This window comes from Oenanthe melanoleuca, chromosome Z, assembly GCF_029582105.1.
Source record: "Oenanthe melanoleuca isolate GR-GAL-2019-014 chromosome Z, OMel1.0, whole genome shotgun sequence".
Taxonomy (NCBI): Eukaryota; Metazoa; Chordata; class Aves; order Passeriformes; family Muscicapidae; genus Oenanthe; species Oenanthe melanoleuca.
Genome location: NC_079362.1, coordinates 15,149,066 through 15,174,258, shown reverse-complemented (window position 1 = coordinate 15,174,258; position 25,193 = coordinate 15,149,066). Strand labels below are relative to the sequence as shown.

Below are 25,193 nucleotides of genomic sequence, written 5' to 3'. Positions count from 1 at the left end.
CTTAAACAGTATGAGTACAAGTGCTATTTGAAATGGGTTGTGGGTTGCCTGTCTCAACTCTGTGGTCTGGAACTATAGGACCTCTTATTAATTCAAAGACAAACAGGAGCATTTCTCTTAAGTATTTCTTACAGTATGCTGTAAGCATTTCTGTAATTGGGAGAATGGTCACATATGTGGTGCTTGCTCTGTTTGTTTTAACAAGTTTTCTTTATTGTATTCTTCAGCTGGTATGGCTCCTACTCATTAGAAAAGAGACTGTGCTTGCTTTGTTGGTTTTTTTTTAGAATGATCCTAGAATGAAATATTTGTGGGTTTAATTTAGTGAGATCTCTAGGAGCCTAGCCTTAAATTGTACAGGGTAACTTCCTTCCTTGGAAAGTTTTAGGGATGTCAGTATTGTTTTTGTATTGCCACTGCCCTTGGGTTTCTTGTTGAGTAGTGACTTGCAGGAGTTTATGACGAGTATCTTGAGAGTATCTTGTGAATTTAATGAAAATACAAGATACAGAGAAATAACAACTGGACGGTTGCATTTATAGAAGGATTTTTTTTTTTCTTTGCAATTTGTCATTGTTGTGGTTTGGGCCAGACAGCAGCCAAGGCCCAGGCAGCCCCTTCCTCACACCCCCACCAGTAGAGTTGGAGAGAGAACTGGAAGAATAAAAGCTACAAAACTCCTGAGTTTTAAGACAGTTCAATAGAGAAAGCAAAAGTTGCATACACATACACAAAACAAGCAGGAGAAAGAATTTATTCACTGCTTCCTATCAGCTGGCAAGTGCTCAGGCATCCCCAGAAGAGGAGGGCCGAGTCACACAAAACAATGACTTGATAAGACAAACCCCATCACTGGAAATGTCTCCCCCTTCCTCCTTCTTCTCCTCACTTTATACACTGAGCCTGGTGCCACATGTTCTGGAATAAACCTTTGGTTAGCTGGGGGTTACCTGTCCTGGCTGTGTTTCTTCCCAACCTCCCAGCCTGTTTGCCAGCATGGCCAGGTGAAAAGCAGAGAAAGCCTTGGCACTTTGCAATTCCTATTCAGCAATAAGAAAGCCAGCAGAAAACAAAAAAACACAGTCCCATACTAGTCACTGTGAAGAAAATTACTTCTACCCCAGGCAAAACCAGCACAGTTCTTTCTGTCTTAACCTCTGTCTAAGGAAAGAGCAAGAAAAAAGATCTGACTTACTACCAATGAAAAAAAATATTGAAGCCGCAAAGACTGCTCCTCAGCTGTATAAGACAAAAATCGAAAGGGATTCATGTTGCTCTCTTTTCTTAAAGCTCAATCTCATCTATGCCAAGTGGATAAGTATTTCTTAATAGTCCTTTGTAGGATTGTCTTCTTCTAAGATTGTAATTTTGGCTAACTACAATGTATATAGATACAAAATGAATGGAGTATTTTTTTACAAAGGGGTTACTTGAACTCTGTGAGCCACACTGGCACCATCTGCTAGGGACTGAAGACCCTCTGCAGCCGCAGCCCTAGGGAGGTGATGGATGCCCTGCTCAGCTCCCTGCACACCCCACATTTTCCTTACTGCCTTGACTTCAGGCTTCCCACTGCAGCGTCTCAGACCTCTGGGTCCTTAAAGTAATAATCGTTGTGCAACAGCAGAATAACACTTCAGGTCTGGAGGAGGAGGGACCCCTGTGCTTTTATACCCTCACAGTCTCTGTATGGGTACATCTTGGAACTCTTGGCTCCTGCTGTATTTCCAAATGTCTCTCACCTGATTGTTCCACGGGTCTCTGTGCCTTTTGTTGTGAAAGGGGTTGGTACCAGTTTGTGGCCGCCTGCCTCTGGCTGTGCCACGCAGAGCTCAGCCCGAGCTCCACTGCAGCTGCACCTGGAGCTATGTGCACTGAGTGTATTCCTCAACAGTCCTTCCTTTGATTAAATCGAGCATACCTGCTAATACATTAAAATGAATTTTAAGACATTGAAACACTGCCCTTTCATGCTGTATTACTACAAGTAGCAAACAGAATAGAATGAAGGCTAACACAATTGCCGTAGGGCAGAAGTTATCATCAATATGAAATCACATATATTTCAGTAAACAAATGCAGCAATGTTTGTTGGCTACAAGTTAACTAGTTCTGTTATTAGTTAGTATTCTACCTTATGTTGGTTAAGTGATTCCTGGAATTCTTATGCTAATTAGTCCACATACTCAGTCTTTCTGGTTTTTGGGTTGATAGGTTTCTTGCATTCGTGGTCTGTGGTGTTTGCCATCTCCCCTTGCCAGAATCGTGGTTTACTCAGTTGGAGTTGATTCAACACAGTTGCTGAGCTGGCTTTGTTAGTTTCTTCCTTATCTAAGAACTTCTGCCAAATGTCATTGTGGTCTATGAATTCTGCATTCTTTTTCTACACTGTCAGTAGAACAGCTTTGTTAACCTCCCTTAGGAGCTGAGGTCATTGAAGCACGTCAAGCCCTAAACCTTAATAAGGCAATTCTACCAACAAGAAATTTATCTTTCTAATACCTAGACATCACAGATAGTCAATTCATAGCTAGGAAGAGAAGTAGGTCTGTGGTTACCCTCCTAACTCTGGAGCTTAGTCTGATACTTGAGAACTTCTGTAAAGTTAGGCAGCTGTTTGGGATTCTTTTTGTGGTGGCATAAATTCCTGCAGGTGCCCATATTTTCTGTACTTGTCTAGCTGTTGTCTCTCCCTCTGTGAGCTTTATCATGAAACCATCTGGCTACAGTCTACATAGTCTGTCAGAACTGGCTTTCCCTCAGCTACCCATATTCTATCAAAACCATCAGCCTCCCCCCACCTCCTCCAAAAAAAGCCAATTACAGTAAATGTATTCAGCCATAGGTAAAGGAAGTAGTTTCATTTTTGCTATAGCTCATAGAAATGCATCCTAGGAACAGCCATTTTTTGTCTTAATGACATTAAAGATCTTTATGGAAAAAGTTATATGTAAGTATTTGTTTTTTCTTTGTAGGTCACTGATGAGCTGTTGGAAAAAATAGCATCAAGAAGCCAGAATATTACTGAAATCAATATTTCTGATTGTCGTAATGTATCTGATACAGGAGTATGCATATTAGCAATTAAATGTCCTGGGCTCCTAAGGTATACTGCCTACAGATGTAAACAGCTTTCTGACACCTCTATTATTGCAGTTGCCTCTCAGTGTCCTCTTCTACAGAAAGTGCATGTGGGCAATCAAGACAGACTCACTGATGAAGGCCTGAAGCAGGTAACCATCCATTCCACAAATTCCTTCTGTAAACTTAGTATATTGTGGCTTAGCAAGTAAAATAAGATACCCTTTCTTAGGATTTAATTAAAATCACAAAACTTCTGTTTTAAAAGTTGGTGTGTGGAGACTTTTTTTGTTGCTGTAAATGTTGTTCTCTAAAGACTGCACTTTCTGCAGTCTCTAGACTAAACTTTTTTTTTCTTTTTACTACCTAAGGATTAAATGATTGCTTTTGTAGTAAAATCTGCCGTTTGAAATCCTATGCTTCACTTCTGTTGGATTCAATTTTGCTGAGCTTGGTTGCTATTCAAAACCTGTATTTAAATAACTTGTTTTTGCTTCATGGGAGCTGAACGCTTGTTAGACATGTAGGAAGGCTTCATTACCTCTCTGAGAGTGTTAAAGAAGCATAGTTAGGGTAAAATCAAATAAGCTGTTGACCATAAAGGCATTGTTAGCTACCTGTACGCACAGTACATAACTTAGTTCTTATGTGCTGCTCCATTTTGTCGACTGTAGTTAGTGACTTCATTTTGTCATGTATGTAATTAGAATCTTTCTTATTTGCATATAATGTTTAAAAGTCTGAAAAGAAAGATAATTTTTAATGGGGGTGGAGAAGCAGAATAAAAATCTTTTCTCTCATCTCTTAATTTCAGACAAATTCTGTTTGTTTGTTTTTTTTTTCCCCTTTGATTTCATTAATTGCAGCTCGGTTCAAAATGCAGGGAATTGAAAGACATACATTTTGGGCAATGTTACAAGATCTCAGATGAAGGAATGATCATTATTGCTAAAGGCTGTCTGAAGCTGCAAAGAATATATATGCAAGAAAACAAATTAGTAAGTACATATTGTGAATTTATTTTTCCCTAGGCATTTTGATTGTCAGAGCTTTCTCTTGCTCTTTATCTTTAAAAAATTTTCTTTAGAATTGCTGCTTTTTGCAAATGAGTTTCTTAAAAATGTGTCTGGCTGTGAAAATTGCAGTTCTACAGAGATGACTCAGAAGGTGATGAAAAGTACAAGTTAAGCTAAATGTATTAATTTCTTGTTTTTAACACAGTATTTCAGGAGTAATTGTTTGGGAGAGGCATGGTTTGTATAGGAAAATACTTCATATGGAATGCTTATTTTATTTTCACAAGTGCAGTAAAAATGCAGAAAGCTAAAAGATTTTTTTATAGCTCAGATTCTTGATTACAAGAGATACACTCTGATAATATTTTCTTGAAATATGCTACTTTCTCATGAGGATAGAGTAGTGTGCCTGTGCTAGTAGAAGGAAGTGGTTGAGGAGTAATAAAACAAACTTGTGTCCTAATTTTAAGCAGTCTCTGAAATGATGGTTTCTAATGTAGAAGGAGAGTGGCTTGTAAATGGTATAGCAGAACACTGACTTTAAGGTTTTGTAAAAATTTTATTTTATTTTTAAAATTTTGTTTCTTTCAAGATAGCAGTAAAACTTGCTTGTAATTGAATTTTTAACTGTCAGCTAACACCGTGGTTATAACCTTTGTTTTAAAAGTGCTGAACTGGAACAAAGAAATTGTGTTTGTAAGAAAACTGCATACTTTGTATTCAAGAATCATTTGATATTTGGCTTCAAATAGATGGAGACACTAATGCTTGAGATTTTTTTTTTTTTAATAGAAACCATTCTCAAATCAACAAAGGGAGGCAAAGGCAGTCAGTTACTGCTTTTGATCAGAACCATAGAAAGTTTAAAACTAGGAGATAGAGACTTCTGTATAGTTTTAATGCAAGAAAAAGGAACATCTATCCTCCTGCATTGAAACCCAATCTTGAATACTGTCGAAGTTAGTCCTTCTAATACTTACCTTAATGCATAAAAAACTTTAAATATGGTAAAGAAAAATAAATGATTTGAGAAGTCTGACAGGAAAAACATCTTTCTCTTTTCCCTGGAAAGAGAAGGGTGGGTTAATTAAAATTATTTATCTTTGAAAGAAAGAAGAAAACATTTAAGATTTGCAAAATTGTATGTGAAAAATGGCTTATTTGTAATTAAGAATGCAGTATGTTTAAACACTGCGTAAGTGCTTGATCACTGGAGAGTATGGAGGCAAAGTATTAACTTAGCTTTCCTTGTAGATGCATCTTAAGAGTTTTCATCATTTAAGTTTTTATTCTCTTTGTAGTGTGAAATGTAACCTAAGAAGTTGTTATTGCAGTAAAGACTTTGTGATTTTAATGTCTGAAGTGTTATTAAAGTTCCTGGTTGAAATGGAACATGGAAAGTATCTTAATTCTTTTTAAGAAATCTGTGAAATGTGCTCTTGCACTCTGCTTGGTTGCCTCCATTGTTAAAATATAACACTAATTTTGAATTGCAAATAAGACAAAAATATTTGCTGTCAAATGAATAGCAAATTTAGAGAAATTTTGTCCCTCCTGGTAATTTGTGTAGTGACTTACCAGAAGTGAATTTTTGGCTAGTTTTTCATGAATGTATGTTCTTTTCTTAGTATCCAATTTTACTTAAATTCCTGCTCATCCTTAATTTTTCAGGGGGAAGAAGTCTTGGGGCAAACTTGGTATAGCTCTGTACAATTAAAATTCCATAAATCTTCATATATACATATGAAATTAATTTTAAAGCTGCTATGAACTCCAGAGTGTTGAATCCTTAGAATAAAATAACACTTGAACAGTGCCACTAGATGACAAAGCTGAAGAAGCTGCTATGCTTTCCCCTTGCTCAGGGCAAGAGGCTTTCAAGTCTTGCCAGCACTGTAGTTTTGTGTCATGAACCAAGACAATATTTAAGAAGTTCTTATGCATTTGTAAAATAGAAACTTTTACAGTGCAAGAGAAATCAAAAATATAGGGATTGTTTAGTTGTGGAATTACGTTAAAAGGGGGTAATTGTTGGGAAATGGTTTGTCAGATTCTCTGGGTTACTTTTCTCCCTTTGGAAAAATCTCCTTTGTGTTTGGTGTGGCACGTATTACTTCCTGCTTCTCTGGTGAAGAAGATGGTTTGGGGAAATGTGTTTGTATATGTGTGTTTTCAAAATGAACATGTATTCATTCTCTGAAATCAAAATACGCTATGGCAAGAAAAGTGTACGTGACATGAGAGCTTGGTCTATTTAAAGTTCGTACATTGTCAGTATGCTAGAAAGGGGACTCCTATCCTCCCCATTTAAGCAACTGCTGTAACATCCATGTAAATAATATAAATAGTCTTTTGTAATCTTGTGTTTTGTGTTTTCTTGTTTATTTCTTTCTCAGAGGTGGTCAGAATCATGTATGTGACTTACAGGCAATTTCTGTTATTTCAAAACGTGTAGTGCATTACTGATAGTACATGATGGTTGCATTTTCATAGTGTGAGGCTTGCCTCACGCTAATGGATTTTACACTTCAAAAATACATCTAAGCAGAGGCAACCATCAGCTAAATAATGCCTTTGTGAGTGTTACTTTGCAGTGAAATATGTGTGGATCAGGCAACACAGTTCAGTTGCTTCATCTGTTGCTAAGTAACTCTGTTACCAGACTGCTGAGCAGAAACAGAGAAAGGAGAATTTATGTTCTGATTGTTGAATATGCTAGACATTTCACAGAAAAATAGACACTTGCCTGTCTTTGAAGTGCTGATTATGTCATGGTAATAAGCAAAAGCTGCAATTAATAAATGGGACAAAGGACATAGGAGGAAAAACTTAATGTTGCATGGCTAACTCAACAACAGAAGGTTCTTGTTATTTGCATAACTGTTTAGGATTTGTATCTCTTCAAAACATATTTATTTTTTCTCTGTCCTTTGAGTGAAAGAACAGTTATATGCTGAGCTTCTTTTCTGAAGTATACAGATCAAATTGGGAACCTATTAAAAAAAAACCAGCCAAACAACAACAAAACAAAGCAGAAAAAAAAAAAAACCAAACAAAAACCAAGCCAAAAAACCCCAAACCCACAAAAAAACCAACCAACCAAAAAACTGTGCAGGACTTAAAAATTTCTGTGTTCCACTCTGTTGTCTCTCCTAATCTGCCCCCAAGCAGCGTGATACACTTGAATAATCTCACAGCATTTCAGTGTAAGTGGAAGAACAGATGATAGCTCTGTCCAGACAAAACTAGAAAATTTCTAAATTTATTGGCTTAATTTAGTTGGACTTCTTATTTTATGGTGACTGGTATGGTATGCTATAGCTTCTGTGTTTGCATCATGTGAATGTCCAATGTGAATGAAGCTGGGGAGGATGGATGGGCTAATTTCATTGTTATCTTTGTACCAGTTGGTTTTTTTTTTAATCTTTCCACCCCCCAGGCAGATTTCATAGCTTAAGTGCAAAGTCAGAGAACTGCTCCACACTAATGTGTGGTACTCTCACTGAGACACAGGGTGGGGAGTACTTAAACTGAATTGCTTTTATTCCACCTTGCATAGAAGGGTGGAGTCCTAAAAAGTTTTAAAGGTGAGATGCAGAATTTAGTGACTTCAGTGCATCCAAACTGAAAGGTTATCTCTAGAAGATTTTGCACAAGCTGTCTGTTTTCATTACTTCGAATAGAGTAGATCTAGATTTGGTAGTTCACTGTAGAGTTGGTGAAAGCCCTTCTCCACTTAACTAATTTGATTTAACAAACTATTTTCTTTTTAATTGCTTTTCCTTAACTGGGTAACTTAATGGTTAAAATTATAATACAATAGTTGTTGAAATTTAACAGGTGGTGGTTACAAATTTGTTCCTTCCTCTTCCATCCAGTGTCTGTGTTTTCTTGTGGTGAACTAGATATGGATAATGAGAACTTCTAAAGCTAAAAGTGAGGTACAGTTTTAGATATTGTAATAGAAGGACAACATTCCTATCCTCTATACTTTGTTCCCTTGTTTTTGTTTTCTCTTTTACAAGCTCATTTAGGAGTGGATGGGCTATGGCAGCACTTCTTCCTTTCCAATAAAATGATGTTGTGAAGTGGATCCTTAAAGGCAGATAATTTGTTTGATGGTTCCCAAATGCATTCATTAAGAGAGTTAGAATATAACTTGACCATGTTTCTATTTCTTTGTTAGTCTCTTGATGCTTCAATTTCAAGATAACCAAGTTTTGGCCCAGTTGGCAGTATGCTTGATATGTGATAACACCTTTTAAGTACTTATTTTACAGGTTTTTAAGATGAGTATTCTGTAAGTGTTCTGCTTACCTTTGCAGTTTGCAGCAGATAAGAGTTGAAATTCAAGTTAACTGTGATGCTATGTTTGATAGAAACAAGAGTGCTTAAAGTACGTAAATAATACACTTTAGTTTCAGTAAAAAATAGACTGAACAGAATATCACAGTTTTGTCACACAATAAACAGTTAACATAAGCTGTTAAAGCATTGACTGGAATCAACTTAGTATAAAATTCTTAGAAGAAGTGAACTTAATTCTCGTATTTTCTGGATAATTAGCATTGTGTAAGCTGATAAATTTATTTTTGTCTTTTAATGATATTTCCCTCCCCACTTCTGTTTTATACTTTGGGAAGCATTTCTCTTCCTGCTTCATACTTGTCATTTACAAAGCACTTACGTCAGCATTGTGTCACAAACATTGAGAGGAGAGAGTATTTTGCTTTGACTTTAGCCCAGGCAAATTGTTTCAGGAGGAAAGTATTGTAAGGCATATAAACTGCACAGAATGTATGGAAATAACTTACTTTGTTTCAATGGTAACAAGTAAATGAAAGAATTTTTAAAAAAAATGTTTAATTTTTTTTAGTAGTTTCCTTGTCCATTTTCCATCCCCCATAATATATTCCTTATGCCATTTCACTTTTTACATACATGCTTAAAACTGCTCTTCTACTTGAAGAAACCTCAGAAAAATAATTGTTTTCCCATGTTTCTTCAGGCATACTTTCCCAAAATATTTTGAACCACTTTATTTCATTATTTGAGGTTTTGAAAAGAACTGTAGTTGTTCCAGACTTTCCCCTGCAATTACTATTTTTACAATTAAGCCCCTGTGTTCAGTAGGACCCTGTTGCTCATTTTCTTTGCAGACACAGGCACCTCCTCCTTCTTTGGGCATGGCCTAGGTTTCCCACAGAAGAATCTCAGACATTGGATTTATAAAAATAGGGGGTTTAATGGAGATACAGCATCAGGTGCCTTTGAAGAGGGACCCAGAACAAAGAAAATGCCAGGCAATTATTCCATTATGACTCTCATGTGCTCTTGTGATTCCTTGATCAAATGGGGATTTTTGATTTGTGGTCTTTTAGCAATTTCCTGATTTCTTTCTCCATGTCCACCACACAGGCAGACGCGTGATTTCTTGTCTTTTTGAGTTACAGCTTGTGCTGACAACTGTAACTTCCTTATTTTCTGGTTTTTTTTTCTGGTGCACCTGCTCACTGGCAGAGCATGGAAAGCTAAAAACCAGCTAGTCTTAATATAATAAACATTGCCTAGCAACAACTGAAACGTCACTATGTTATCGATAATCTTTTCATACTAAAGCTAAAACACAGCACTGTACCAGTTCCTAGGAAGATGACTAAGCAAATTAGTTATTCTCTCTGAAAGCATGTCTTGGTCTAAGTTCACAGCTTCTGGCCTAAGGCTTCAGGAAATCCAGCTACTGATGCTAAGCAAGCAACACACTAAATCACACAGCTTTGTAACTTCATGTAGCTAGTCCTACTTAGGACTTGTTTATGCTAAATAACTACCATCTCTCAACTAATTGCTAGCTAAAAGTGTATATACATATTCAGGAAGATCGTGGAGTCATGGAATGGTTTGGGTTGGAGGGGACCTTCAAAAGCTCTGGTCCCAATCCCACTACCACTACACCAGTAGGCTCAAAGCTCCATGAAACCTCTCCCCTTCCTGGGATGGGGCAGTCCGCAATGTCTCTGGATAACCTGTTCAGTGCCTCATCACCTTCACAGTAAAGGACTCTGTACATTTGGAGATGGATTTCTTTCTCGTGTACACTGCATATCATAGCTTTGAATAATGGTGTTTCATCTTCTGTCAAGTACTACAGTAAAGATTTCTAAAGCAGAAACTTTGTGCAGATGGCATGCTGGTAGTCTGCACTGATATGCACTAGTAATGATAAAGCTCGTCTTGTATTTTAGTTTCTCAAACACTTTGCATACGTACCAGAATCACCTAATATACCACAAAAGTAATGATTGACACTTTAAAAATGAGCTTAATAGCTATACTGATACTAAGATGAAGTGTGGGCAGTCATGCTTTCGTAAGAACTATGAGATATCTGTCTGGTAGTAGAAATGTTACGGAAAAGTTGTTTGCCTTTTGGCAAGCTCTTCTGAAACATTTACTCTAAATTTTTAGCAACATGAAATGATTCAGTCAATTTCTTAGAAACCTAATGTACCTAATGTTTTTCTCTTATTTTTTTCTCTTTTTTTTTTGGTCTTTTTTCTTGGTTTTTTTTTTTTTTTTTTTTTTTTTTTTTTGTATCAGTTGCATTTTGACCTGGGCGGTTTCTGTAAAGCAGTGAAATATTTATGCCAAGTTTGATGTTAATAGAAGGAAAAAGGCAAAGCTTGTGTACGTGTGCATAAGTCGGGTGCATGTATCTGCTATAAAGGCATTAGAAGCACAGTGAAGGATTCAGACCTGCTTTCAGTATAACTTTCTGTAAGTACTGTGCCGGTAAACACAGTGCGGTGCTGTCACCCTTAGGTGGCGGCATTGACTTTGTAGTGGTGATGAGCTCCCGCCCGTGCTGTGGGGAATTGCCAATGCATGGCACATAATTTCTGAATATTGTGCTGGTTCCACAGACCCTGTGTTCCTTTCAGCTGCCAGGATTGCTGTCAGAGTAATTCTTAAGTGTCTCAATAAAGTGTGGTTTTACCACTTCCTGCTTTTTTTTCTATTTTTTTCTTTTTAGACCAGTGCTGCACTTCAATGTTTTGAGTTTACTTGACATGTACACTGTGTGTGTGTACACATTTAAAAGCAACCAACAGCTGGAGTTGTAATCTGTAATGCTGAATTAATTATGCTTTTTGACTCTTGTCAGGTTACATGTGGTTGGTTAATGGCTGTACCTACTCTACTGTTTAAAAAACTTCTGGTTTCGATATTGATATAAAATTAGGTATTATATCACTTACTGCATTTCTTTGGGCTATAATTTGTTACCACTTTTAGTAAATATTCTAGGTATAAAAATGTGTATTACATGTACTCTGGATTAATAAAGTGACAAAGAAGTGAGTGGTGGAATGAAAGAGTGGGAAAGTGGCTGATGCAGAACTTTTTTCTACTTTTTGGTCAGCATTTTAAGGTGATTATTCATTGGATACTTGCAGATGGTGTAATATCATTTTAGTAAAGGTTAAATACAGTTATTTATACATTCAGGTGGAATCTTTTTATGCCTGTACAGTAATGGCTGGCATGTTAGTATTGTACATCAAACTTAGGAAGAGCTGTAACAAATAATGTTCTCAGTGTTGAAGATTCTGGTATTAAAAGTCCAGGTGGATGGAGGTAATGCAAAAAATCCTAAATGCAATATACAAGCTAATTTCATGAATTTCAAGTTTTAAATTTTGAGTTAGATTGTAGGCACCTCAGCTTTGTTTCTTTTGTGTGTTTTTTGGCTACCCTTGTTGTTGAGTAAGTTATTTGAGCTTTTTATTGAAAACTTGGTGACCAGGGATTGGTAGCTGGATATGGAGCCTTTTCACTTGTTTAAATTACCCTTGTTTGATTGTCCTTTGGGTTCACAGGTATTACAGTAGTTTAGTCACAAACCAAATTCCATGATACCAGAGTGAAAAATCCTTCCGCTAATATATATGCTGCTAGATATTGAAGTTACCAAAACAGAGCTGAAATTTCTGTAGTTTGTTTGTTTTCTTGTTGATATTTTTGTTTGCTTACTTGTTTTAGTCTGGTGGTATCTTGTGTCAGAGAAAGCACTGGCAAGTTTCAGATTAATGACTTGTAGGTTCTTCATCTGTTAAGTTGATATCTTGACTCATGCTGTACTTTGTAAGAGTCTTCAGCCATTCACTAAGGATAGCAATAAATCAAAATGGATAGTATTTCTCCCAGTGAGGTGTGATGCTTACTGAAAGGGATCTAAATATGATGCTGTGAAGCAAATCCCTTAAAACGTCAGTATCATTATTTTAAAATAGTCGTAATTTGTATCAAAGAGAATTCAAATATGTTTTTATTTGTATACAACAGAGACAAGATTGTGTAATGAATGACAGGCAGACATCTTTGCTTATATAATTTCTTCCCAGCAAATTACAGTTGAATTCATGAAGGTAGAAGAATGAACTTGTCAAATTTCTGTAGTTGTGGGAAAACACTTTTGTTTCCCAAAGAACTTCACTGTAGCTTACATAGGTTACAGTTTTCAATATGAGAGAGCCGATCATTGGAGCACAAGTTCTACAAATGCATTTCCTCTTTGCATATTTCTGTTGTGACTGGTTCCTGAGAGTGCCTACATGAATGTGTGCTCTCTGTGGTGCTCTTCCAGGTCTTCTCCAAAATGCTACATTGTTGGAAGACAATGTTACAAAGTAAATGGAACAGGCACCCAGACCAAGCTACTGAAACCATGCTAAGTATGGGCTTTTTTGAGTCAAGGTTAAATTCTTTCAAGTTTTAAACTGCAACATCAGTCCCCTCAGTTGGTAAAGTTTTGAGTTTATATTTGGATTTCCACTTAAATTGCACAGTGGTACTATTGTAGTTATTGTAGCTAATTTTGATCATCCTATTTTGCTTTTCAGAGTTATGTGTTGCTTTGCCCCAGTATTTTTAAGAGTTCTTAGCTGTTTCCTTTTCACTTTTTTTGTAGTTTTTGTTGTTTTTTGTTTTTTTTTTTTTTAAATTCAAATTTTTCAATAATAACTAAAAAGTTTGGCTGTATCTGAAGCTTTCCTTAAAAATTGTCTTGCTGAGGTGGTCCTCAGACACCAACTTGTGGTTGTCTTTGTTTGGTTTTTTTGTTCCTTTGCATCCAAGTGTGGTTTGCTGAAGATTTTGGGTTTTTGTTTTGTGTGCCTCTCTGGGAATTGTACGTTATTCTGAGATTATGCAATTGAATTACAGTTGTCTAAAACTGCAAAATGATTTTTAAACCTTTCAAGCTTTTATGAGATTATATATGTGTGTGTGTGTGTGTATGTATCTGTGTTTTCTCACTGCTACCATACTGATTCTCCTCCCCATCCCACTGTGGGTAGTGAGCTGCTGGGGTTAAACCATGGCAACAGAGAAGATTGTGCTGGTGTTCCCTCTCCTACCACCTTGGTAAAATTACAAGTATGCTTTAAGAATATTTTCTATTTGAAATATCAAAATGTAAATTAGAAAAAAAAAAATCTAAATTACAAAATCACAAAAAAGATCAAATATTATTGGAAAGTACTTATTTTTAAATATTCTTCTTAAACATAGAGAAAAACAAGTAAAAAAACCTTTCAAAGGTAAGGTTTTCATAAAATAGTTTTGTTTTCCTCGCTCTCAGAAGAAAGAAATAGTGGATTTGGTAAATGGGTCAATGGGTCAGCTTCATGGTGGGTGATTGTGCATTGCCAGCGGAAGTTTTCCAGAAGACTTCTTGGGACTGCTTCCAAGGGCTGCATTTCTGCAGTGATGATCACATGTAGTGCTACTGTTGGAGGCATAGTTGTGCCTCTGCAGTGGTCTCCCTCATTAACACACGAGCCCTGTGCCCAGAAGATTTGTTTGTCGGCCTTCTGTGTCTGGGGGTGTTTCCTGCTGATGTTGTCTGTGGTTTTGTGCCAGAGGTACAGCTGTAGAGTTCACTGCTGTCAGACTTTGCAACAGGGTATAGGTGTGACCAAAGAGGGGTTTGCTTTGCATAAAATGTCAGCTTTGCAACTCTCTTCATCTGTATAACTCTCTTTTATTGTATTTTGCAGTCTGTTAATGTTAGAGTTTTTAAAAGATGCTTTTATAAAAGCAGTTTGATAGTTTTCTCTAAACTGGTCTTGAAGTTTTTAAGTACTTTTTTCAATTTGATGTTTAAAATATGTGAAAATTAAAGTTGTTGGTCACACTGAAGTTATTGGATTGTTTTGGCGGGAGGGAGAGTGTTTGCTGTTAATCTTGTGCAGCTTCTTGAAAATACGGGGGATTACTCAGCTATGTAGATAATACTTATATAACATAAGCAAGAGATTTGTGATCCTATTCTTGAAATGGGATGATTTCAGCTACTACATAAGGCTGTTTAAATATATTTGTTACTTCAGAAAGAATGAAATAGTAATTGATAATTTCTGTGGTTTTAGACATTTCTGAAAATGCCTTAATTGTGCCTACTTTAAAAATTTATACTTTATACATTTCAGAACAGCTCTATCTTGTACTGTTTTCCTTCATGTTTAATGTGTTGCTTGCATGTCAGAACACCTTAGAAAATTTGTTCTTCCTATAGAGCTTATTCTTGAGCTAATGTTCTGGAGTTTTTAAAAATGTCTCTTAGCACTGTACAGTCTGCAAAACACTACACTGTTCCTGTTGCTCATAGACTACAGTTTCTCCAGGTTTTGAAATATTTGCAACAAAGTTTCAGGGAGTTTTGGAGTGCTTTTAATGAGATAGAAATAGTGTGGGTATTTGCCATATGTGCATCTTGCAGATGTTCTGTGCTTTTTTTGCTTTTCTTTTTTAGTTTTGCTTGGGAAAGGTGTTGCAGATAAACTGTTGTGGAAGGATTGCTACAGCTGACCTTTTGTTTTTTCAATTGTGATACTAGTCCTCTGTGAAATGATGTGAAACTGCGGTGCCTGTAGAGATAAGTGGTTGACGTTATTTTTTATTTTTTCTGGTGGAAAAGCTATATGGACAGTGAATTTTAAACTTGAATAGCACTACTGTCTTACTAGTTCTATTATACAAATGGAAAATTGGAAGACAATCATCCTTTGGAGAAAGTAATTTTTTGTAAGGCAACAAAATCCTTGTGATTGTATCTGGTAGTACTGTCATGTCCTGTGAAGGCCACTACTTTCTTTCTCTACGTTTCATTCTGTGGTGGGTGAAATTATTTGGAAGTTACAAACTTCTCTGAAGGTATTCCAGCCATTTCAGATACTGTGACGGTGACCTAGTTGTTGTTTTCATGCTGGTGACAGCTAGGCTGCATTACAACATAAACTCAGTTAGATAATTGTTTTCGTCCCCTATATAAGGCACTGTGTCCCGGGACTGAAATGTATGACAGAAACAGGGGATCCTGGATTTTCGTGGTGCGATACTGCTGGTTTAGTTGATTGTCTTGTGCTTTTACATGGCAGTAGTGATTCTTGGACTGTAGAAAGAGATTAATATATCTGTAAACCGACACCCTCCCAAAATAAAACTTGGATGAGGTAATGAAAAAAGCTGCCATGGTAAGTTCTTTATTTTTATTGCTAGCTTTGGCTTAGCTAGTAATTTCCTCTTATCTTATGAAGATGATGATAGTGCAGTTTGTACATTAAAGTAGGCACAAGCAGAATATTGCAACAAATATTTTAAGCTCCTGCTCAAGTACAACTATTTGTGAGGAAAATCTCAAGTACATTTTAGTTAAGAAGTATATTTAGATGCCTGTTTTGACTATTTTTGTAAATTTTAAGCTCTTTACTTAGAAAATGTGGTTTTCATGTGACACTAATTCAGTCGCTTGTATTATATTAGGTATTTTTGTGTCTGTAGAACAGTGTCTACTTGCCATTTAACAATAAATAGATTTTAAGTTTGAAGATGGACAAGGTGATAGAAGATTAAAGATACTAAATTAAAGATTAAGGATACTAAATGTATACTGAAAAGTTGAAAACTTGGTGGTTTTTGTTGTATAAGCACTTTTGATCTCAAGAGTATCTCTATGCAGTTGGTTTGCATTGAGATGCTACTAACTGTGCAGAAATTTTGTAGTGTAATATGTATATAAATGCTTCACTATTTTTAACATATTTGAAGAAAAACGACTTAAATATTTCATTCTATAATATTATTTGTCTTATATTTTCAAACAATATTTGCAAGTAAAAATGTAATATTTTTGTCCAGTAGTAAAAAAAAATAAATTAATACGTTCTTCTTGAATTAAACATACTTCACGTCTTTCTGTGTCTGGTCTTTTTAGGAAATGCTGCTTTGAAAGAAGACAAACATCAAAGACAACAGGCAGATCAAATATTTAGGTATCTAATCAAAGATTTAGGCTAATGAATGTGTGCTTCAATAAATTGTTCTTTTAATCTGGTAATTCTGTTAAAGATGCCATTCTTTATGTATCAAATCTGCCACGCATGGATTGGTGTACTAGGGCTGTGGCTACCAGGACAGGCAACTTCTGCAATAGTTAGTCTCCATCACAGGAGACTGCACCCCTCTTGCATCTCTTTAATTTTCCAGGCGTATTTGTCCCTGACAGATTTGGCTATCTTAAAAGTAGTATTCAATTAGTTTTATTTTTATTAGTTTTTTTTTTTTTTTTTGCAAATTATTTTCTTTGCTTAATATAGGAGGTGGAATTATTACTGTTTTTACTGGTTAACCTGTGTGTAATTGTATTCAGAGCACATATGATTTTTTTTGATTTTTCTTGGTTTTCTTGATTTTTTTTTTCTGACTTCTTTTCTTGTCTTGCAGAAAAGATAGGCTCATGAATGTAAGGAGTAATTACTAATGTTGTGCACCACAAAAATCAATATTTTTGTAAAAGTAGCTGTTGATTCTGAAAACAAATATTATTGAAGAACTACCAATTAATTTCCTATTGCTGTTACTGCAGTTTGTAGTACCTGCATAAATGTAGTATTACAATTTCCATTTTCCTCACATTTTCAGTGGCATATGGCTTTCCCTTGCTTTCACTTTAGGCAGAAATTCTCCCTCAAGCTAGGGAGTATGTGTGTGTGCCAATTTTTTGTTTAGAGAAGTTGTCATACAGAAAGTCATACAGAAGGTATGACTATCTCTTTATGAATCCTTAAAATCCAGGGGTTTATTTGTACCATTTAACAGGGGAAACCACAGCAATATGACAGATACACTTTTGCTGTTTTATTATAATTTGAAAAATACAGCTTGCCTGTGTTCGAATCCAGGTTTGAAGAGAAGTATTATTATTTTCTGCATATACATGTTATCTATGCTAACTATAATTCATTTAGAGATGGATTACTTGAATGTGTGTAGAGCAGTGTCTTGGCATAGGATGAACATTTTCTGTTCAGGGTGTGGAAAGGTTTGTAGGGCTACCAGGTACTTCTTTCACTACATGCTGTGGTCTGCTCTAAGTGTAGGATCAAATACAAGCAGGCAATGGTGGTTTTGTGTAGTTTTGTCTTGGTTTACTTTTTGCACATCTATGCTTTGTTCTTTAGTGGTTTTATGAGAGGAACATAGGAAAATAAGGAAAGTGTGTAGGTCTTGACTCTCTTCCTTCTTGTCTGAGAGGCTTTCCATCCCTGTAGTAAAAGTCAGTGGAAGGCACTGATATTTCTTTTGGCAGCTTTAGCTAATATGTCTAGGTTTTGTCTTGGAAAAATAAAAAATTTGGTGATGGGTTTTGTGTGGAGTTTTTAGTTTGTTTGTTTTTGAGGTTTGGGGGTTTTTATGATCATTTGGAGAATATGGCTTGGAGATTAAAGAAAGTGAGAATTCTAGAAAAGCCCTGCTGGTGAAAACTGCAAAATGAGTAAGCAAACTTGCTTTCCCAGAAAACCTATATTCTCTGATATTGAAAAGAGATTGGTAACAGGTGCTGTAAGTTTCACTCCTACTCTTTGCATGGTTCTCTCCTGAAGCTGAAGCTTGGCCTAATCAAAGGATAGGTCAGTTCTAAGTGATGTGGCTCTCCAAATACAGCCCATTCTGGCTTCTTTTCTGCTGGAAGAGAGTGGGGATTGGCAGTCAGACTTTCCCCAAACTCATGTTTGTTTGCTTTTTTCTTCCTCCTCCCCCATTTCAGGGACTTGTTTAAGTCAATGAGGTTACTAGTATTATTTCTGAGAGTTAATGTAGTCCATTTTTATCATAGAGGATTGCTAATTTGTGCTCCACATGATCTCTTTAAACTGAAAGATTACTAAATTAATGGATGGATGTGAAATAAAAGGAATAGATTGTGAGCATCAGACTAACTTGGGAAAATTAATTCTTGAACATGTTCTCTGGTGTACAGGTTCCTCAAAATAAAAGGAGGAGGGGAAAATCACATCTTAAGACCTTGAGTCTGGAAATAGAACTTATGAAAAATGGTTTTGGATTAATCTTTAGCAGTGAAATCTCATACAGCTGTACAACACAAAGTGAAAAATCATTTCACTGGAGTGCTTTTGCCATAGGTAGACGTCTACCATATAGATTGCATGTCTAAATTCTCCCAGGTATTTTCTCTGCTACCATAAGCATTTACCAATGGATTTCAGTGAGAGAAAAATGCTTTAAAAAAGACAAATGTGTTTAGCAAAGTAAAGACTGAGAAATGACTAGTAGGCAGGTGGTCACTCAGTGGTGATGCACCATTTATAAATTCGTGAATTTATCACTGAATTGACATGTATTCCAGTGCATTGATGAAATCTAATCTATTATATTAACACTGTGATTTTTATAGATGAATAGATAAATACAGATAAACCAAAAGTTTTTATCAGTCAATTTAAAAACTATTTCTGTGTGAAATTATGAACCTAAATCAGTACTTTGACAATTTAGAGGTGAATTGCACAGATAGAGAAGTTTTATATTACTCACTATTCCATAGCTGCTGTTTCAACAGCTTTTGAATTACTGTAGTGATTAAAGGTATTTTGGTATGCCATATGCATTTTGTTGGTTTTTTTCCCTCCTAAACACTAACTTAATATTATGTAAATAATTAAAATACCAAATTATAAAATACTTAGATTTAAAGTTAGTGGAGGTAAATTATATGCATCTGTGTAATGTGAAGACCTCTCCTATGTAAATTTTTTTTTTAATGGCACAATGCACCATAATATTTGTGAGTTGAACAACTCTAATATGCAACTCACTGCCAATGTGTCAGGAGGTCTGACAATTCAACCTTAGTGTTCTGCTCCTGTTATTAAGAGTGTGTTTTTTCTGACTGCTGTGGAGTGCTTCAGGGGATAGTGTGATGTGAGGGTAGGAAAGGTGCCATTTTCCTCTACTTAATTATTGTATATATCAGGGGAACTGTTTATTTGTTGCCGTAATCAAAGTTGTTTTTTGGAATGGTTTTAGAGTGCCTTATCTTTTTGAAAACTGTCCCTCCTCTTCAGTCAAGCAAAGAAAATCAGAATTCCAAAGCTTCAGATAGATGAAAAAATGGGGTTGTTTTGTTGATTGAGAGTTTTGGTTTGAACAGTAACAGCATTAAATGCTGACCTTATTTTAAAATTAAAAGAAAAACTGCCACAATAAAGCTGTTGTATTTTTGATTCCTCATAAAAATATATTTTTTGTATAGCATGTTTTTTCTTTACAATTTTTCCTCTGAAATCCAAATGTTTTTGCAAAGATTTTATCCTTGTTATTGAGTCTAATCTAGTTGTTATACAAATAGCATGTCATTTAGTAGCTAGCTTATTTTTTTCTATATAGTGGTATTGAGGTGTATAAGAGGTATTGAAAATGTTTACTGAAAGTTATTATTTGTCTCACAAAGATTTTAGACTTCTTTTCTTTTTATTCTCTCTTGCAAACTCTTTGAAGGAGGCAAAGGTCTTCTGTCTTTGCAGACCATAATTCCTTTTCAAATTCAGATAGTAGATTACAATTATGATGCAACCCCATAATTTTCACCTTGTTGTTATTCAGCGTTGTTGCAATTCTTTTAAGTTGACTGAAGTGATTTTTTTTTCCCCCCCTCAAGCATTCCTTCTGTTGAGCACTTTTGTCTTTGTCTTATGTGCTTTCAGAGCTTATTTTCAGTTTTCACTTGCTGACACTGAGTTTGTTCAAGGTCAGTTTGTTTAGCTTTATCTGTTTGATACCATTAACACTGGCATCCTCACTCAGTAAAAATAAAAAAGGTTTAAAAAAGGTTGTTGTTTTGCATCAGAATGGGTGTTAAGGCTTCCATCAGCAGGGAAGAGAAATTATCAGCAGCAATCCCTGAGGTAGGGGGTGTCACTCCAAGTTGGTAGTGAGATCTACTCTGTTCTGCACAAAGCAGTTATTCAGTAGGATGTGACCTGCAGAGTCAGTCATACCTTTCTATAGGTATGTGGGGGTGTTGGGCTGTGGTTTTTTCCTTTCCCCGTCATACCTTCTCATGCAGAGAGTTGTGTTGCTGCTCTTTGTAGTTGGTCATCTTTTCTATCAATTTTTAATCTGTTTCTGGAAAAATTTCTATATTTAAATATCTGCTTTCTAATTATTACTTTAATTGTCTTTCAAGATTGCTAAACTTAAGTTTTGTTCTTTTTTCCTTTGCCTGAAGTTTGTTTTTTTAATTCCAGAATATTTGAAGTGTTTGTTATTTACACTATATTTAAAGCTTCACACAGGCTACTGTATGCAAAGATATTTCATCAGTTTGAATCATGTGCATTTTAAAAAAATTCTGTTCAGATACGCCAAGAAGTATTTTAAGATACCTGAGGAAAAGAAGAGAAAAAGTATTTTTGATGCTTTTGTCATCCTTATGATTTTCTTCTGAATTCTGCAGCTTTGTATTTCAATTCAAATCAGAGAGAGACTTGTTCCAGTTTTATTTTATACAATTTTGTATACTTGTCTTCCCTATATTATTTTGTTTTGAAGATCTATTTTTTTACCTATTATATTAATCTAGTAACCCACTTGTAGGTTAAATACAATCCCATTTGGAACAAAGATGATGTAGAGATAGACACTGACAAACAAGACTAAATTGTCAGACAAAATGTGATTGTTCTATTTGAAAAAGCTGAATTTTCTCAAAAAGCCATAGTTACATTAAAAACTATGAAAATCATTATTTGTCTTAAGGTAGCCACCTTCTTTAAATACAGTGAAGTGTTCCTTAAAGAGAAATTGTAGTGCCTTGATGTTTCCAGTTAGTACCTTACGCAAATTGTGACAAATCCATTTGTTGTCATGACTTCCTGTAACTGTTGCAGTTTTTGTGTGATCTTGCAGGAATGGACCTGAATACATCTTTCTGATGCTAAAGTGACCTGGAGTTTCTTGATAGAAAAGGGATGAAAATGAGAGACTCCATTTTCTATGTAATCTTTCCCTTCATTTCAGTATTATTCTGGGATGCATGCGGAAATATCAGCAAGTTACGATGCTGTATTGCTGTGCATAATTGTCTTGCTGTGACAAATTCAGCAGGCCTCAAAAGAGGCCAGGTAGCTTCTGGAGTTTGAATGTTACTTTTAAAAGGCAAAAATTGAAAAAAATTAGCTGAATTTCCAACACAACTTAGTTTAAAACTAATAGTGACTGGAGGTACTGATTTCTGAATTGCGAGTTAATTAGACCTACAACTCTAGAATGCTTGATTTCAGTTTTGGAGGTTAAGAAGTTTACATAATTGAATACCTATACTGACACTTAGGTCTTCAAAAAGTTATTTCAAAATGCTTTTAATATTCTCCAAATACTTTTGATATGCTCAGTTCTTATTAATTTTGAAGAATGATCATGCAACACTCTCTAAGAGTCATGAACCTCTTATTTAGGGTATTAAATCTGTAGTCTTTAATACTAGGATCTGACCCATGTCATGCAGATCTGTGCTTTTGGAGGAGTAGAAAAGTGTGGTTGTGTCCTTTGTGATATGAATTTCAATTCCTTAACTGGACTTCCAGACCCGAAAAGATCATATGTCTTTCAAATATATGCTACACTGCAATTTGAACAACCATAGTACATGTAATTACAAAGCTAAGCCAAAATTTATATCATTATTATTGTGTAGTATGTAAAAACATGTATACATTTTTCTTTTGATATTCTCCAAATGACATCATCTGATTTAATGACCTCCTATACTTTTCTTTACCTGCTGTTAAAATACTCCGTTGCAGGGAAAAAGTGGATAGGAAGAATTTGCTCGTTTAACTCTCAAACACTTTTTGTCAGTAGAACAAAAATCATACCCTGCTCCTCCCACCTCTGCCATGTCAGCTGGCCTTTCATGATTTCCTCCAACACCAGTTGCAAAACTTTAATAATAATATTTGGGGGGAACATGTGCCTCTCAGTTTAACTTGAGAACATTTGCTGGCTTTTCTTTTACAGGGAAAGAGGATTTAAACAAACTTTCTATAGCATTTGTTGGTTGTGTATTTCGTAGTAACCACCATGAAGTTCACTACATTTAGGGAGACGATGAAGCTGAGATGAAAAGATATAAATTCATGAAGGCGCAGCCTCACAGCTGGTATATAATCCTTTCTGTTGTCACAGATGCCCTGGCCCCAGCACCCAGCAGAACAAAGGGAGCTGAATTGGAAATGGTGGGAGCTGGGAGCCTCTCACTGGCAGCACATCTCATGGCCATAGGCCTTGTCAGGGCGCAGTGTGATACCCTTTATTCCGGGTGACAGATGTGAGGTCGGTTCTGCTAGGGGGAAGTCATTACTAGTGTGAGGGCAGTGTCAGATCAAAAGTAACCAGTGATCAAACAAGGTGGAGGGCTGTGGAAAACAGGCTTTCTGTCTGGCCTCCGCACCTGCCGGATCACGGGGGGACCAGCCCTTGTGTGTCGGGTTATGCTGATTACCTTTGATCCGCGGTGAATGAGCCAGGATGGAAACTGAAGGGGAGAGGGAAGAGTTTTATTTCCCATTTCTTCAGGGCAATTGAAAGTGCTTTGCTATGTAATGCTGACATGGACTGCACAGCTGAAAAAAAGTCTCCAAAAGATCCCTGTCAGAAGTAAAATGTTCAAGGCTTGGGTTTTCTATTACTAACCTGGTCTCACTGATTCTTCAATGATGTTTCATTTTGATGACTGAGGATAAGATCCAAAATTTGTATTAGATCATATTAATATTCTAATATTAATTAGTATTGTATTATAATATTATTCAGATTAAAATGTTTCAAATACTTATATTTCTTTAAATAGAGAGATGTAGCTGCATATGCTACTAGTAGATACATTTTTTTTCCTGCGGCGACTTTTACTATAATTCATAATAAAAAGTCTAACTACCTATAAAATATATAAGGTGATTACCTGTAAACATTAAAGTAAATGAGGGATTACCTGTAAACTTTTCAAATGTGATGGTAAGCCATACATGGTGTTCCACAAAAAGTGTTCCACTTCTGAAATACTTTCCCATATATATGCACACCTGTGAAATCTAAGTAATGTGGTAACTGTGATGTTTTTTCACAGTGTTCCATGACATAATTCTGTAAATTAATATATTTTATTATGCAAAATTCCTTGTACTTAAGATAATTTCCTCATGTCTGCACCTTTTTTATTCTGTTAAGTATATTTTATAATTCTTTTTGTTATGGTTAACTTTCCTTATACAGCTATGTAGTAATAAAAATTAATTTTATTAGGCGGCATACCTGTCACATTTCAATTATAAATTTATTTTTCTGCATCCAGAATAAGGAATATCTGCATACATCTTGTAGAGTGTATACTAAAAAAATTATAGTCAAATCAACTGTTAGAAATTGTTTTGCAGTTTAACTATTACATTATTCTTTTTTCTAACTAAAATCATGTTTTCTTTGTATTTTAAAAAAGATTTTCAACTCTCTCCCTCCCTTCCTCTCTTCTCTCTCTTGGCTTCTTCTCATTCTCATTCTCCTTCTCCTCTTTTCCTTTTCCCCATAGAATCATAAAATGGTTTCTGTGGGAAGAGAACTTATGAGTTTCCTGGTTCAAATTCCCAGCCATGGACAGGAACACCTTCCACCAGACCAGGTTGCTTCCAAGTCCCATGCAACCTGGTCTCCCAGGGATGGGGCAGCCACAGCTTCTCTAGGCAACCTGTGCCACGGCCTCAGCACCCTCACAGTAAAGAATTTCTTCCTAATATCTGATCAAAACCTACTTTTGGTTTAAGCTATTCCCTCTTGTCCTGTCATTCCATGCTCTTGTAAATAGTCCCTCTGCATCTTTCTGGTAGGCTAACCTTCAGGTAGAAGTCACCCCAAAGCCCTTTGTTTTCTAGGATGAACAATCCCCATTCTCTCAGCTTCCCCTTGTATCAGAGGTGCTCCATCCCTCTGATCATCCCTACTCTGGACTCCCTCCAAGACGTTCATGTCCTTCCTATGCTGGAACCTCAGAGCTGGATGCAGCAGTACTGGTGGAGTCTTAACAAGAGTAGAATATAGGGTATTTTTGTCTTAATGAGTAAGTTTTGTGGTTTTTGTTAAATCTCAGTGTTACTGTGTGTATATTGCCAGGTATTTCAGAGAGTAAAAAGGTGCATGATCTTCCTTGATATCTTAAAATAATTTTTTTAAAAAGAAACCTAATTTAAAAATACTTCAGTGGTTTTATTATCAGCTCAAAAAGTTTTACATAGTTCATCATTGACTAAGTGAAATTGAAATGTCCTGTGCAGCTCTGTAATATTTATACTGTTACTATGGAAAAAAACCAAACTGGTGTTCTGAGCTCATTCTGTGCTTCTATGGCCGGCCTTTTCTTCTTGATCTCAGCTTTCATGCAGCTTCTCAAGCTTTACACTTGCATTAATTGATCTTAGAGTCTTCCCTTTCAAGTGACCGTGTGATTTAAAATCAAACTAATACTCACACAATAATTGCAATGAGTAACTAGTATTCAAATATCTTTTAGAGAAAAATCATATTTATCTCAGTTTATTCTTTTCATCTCTGAGATGAAGAAAAATAATTACAAATCCACACAAAGGATTCAGAATACATTTTTGTATTTAGAGAGAAAGCAATGTATGGTTTTCATCCTGCTGTAATCTAGATAAATGGGAATGAATTTGCTATGCCTTTGCT

General features: G+C 35.8%; 1 protein-coding gene across 1 annotated transcript in view; it reads left to right on the top strand.

The window, feature by feature from the left end:
* Nucleotides 1-25,193, top strand: part of FBXL17 (F-box and leucine rich repeat protein 17) — a 264,652-nt gene that overhangs the window by 12,349 nt on the left and 227,110 nt on the right. Inside the window, exons 3-4 of the mRNA XM_056513952.1 lie at nt 2,976-3,233; nt 3,948-4,079. Of these exons, the coding sequence (XP_056369927.1) occupies nt 2,976-3,233; nt 3,948-4,079 (390 nt within the window). The remainder of the gene's footprint in view (nt 1-2,975; nt 3,234-3,947; nt 4,080-25,193) is intronic.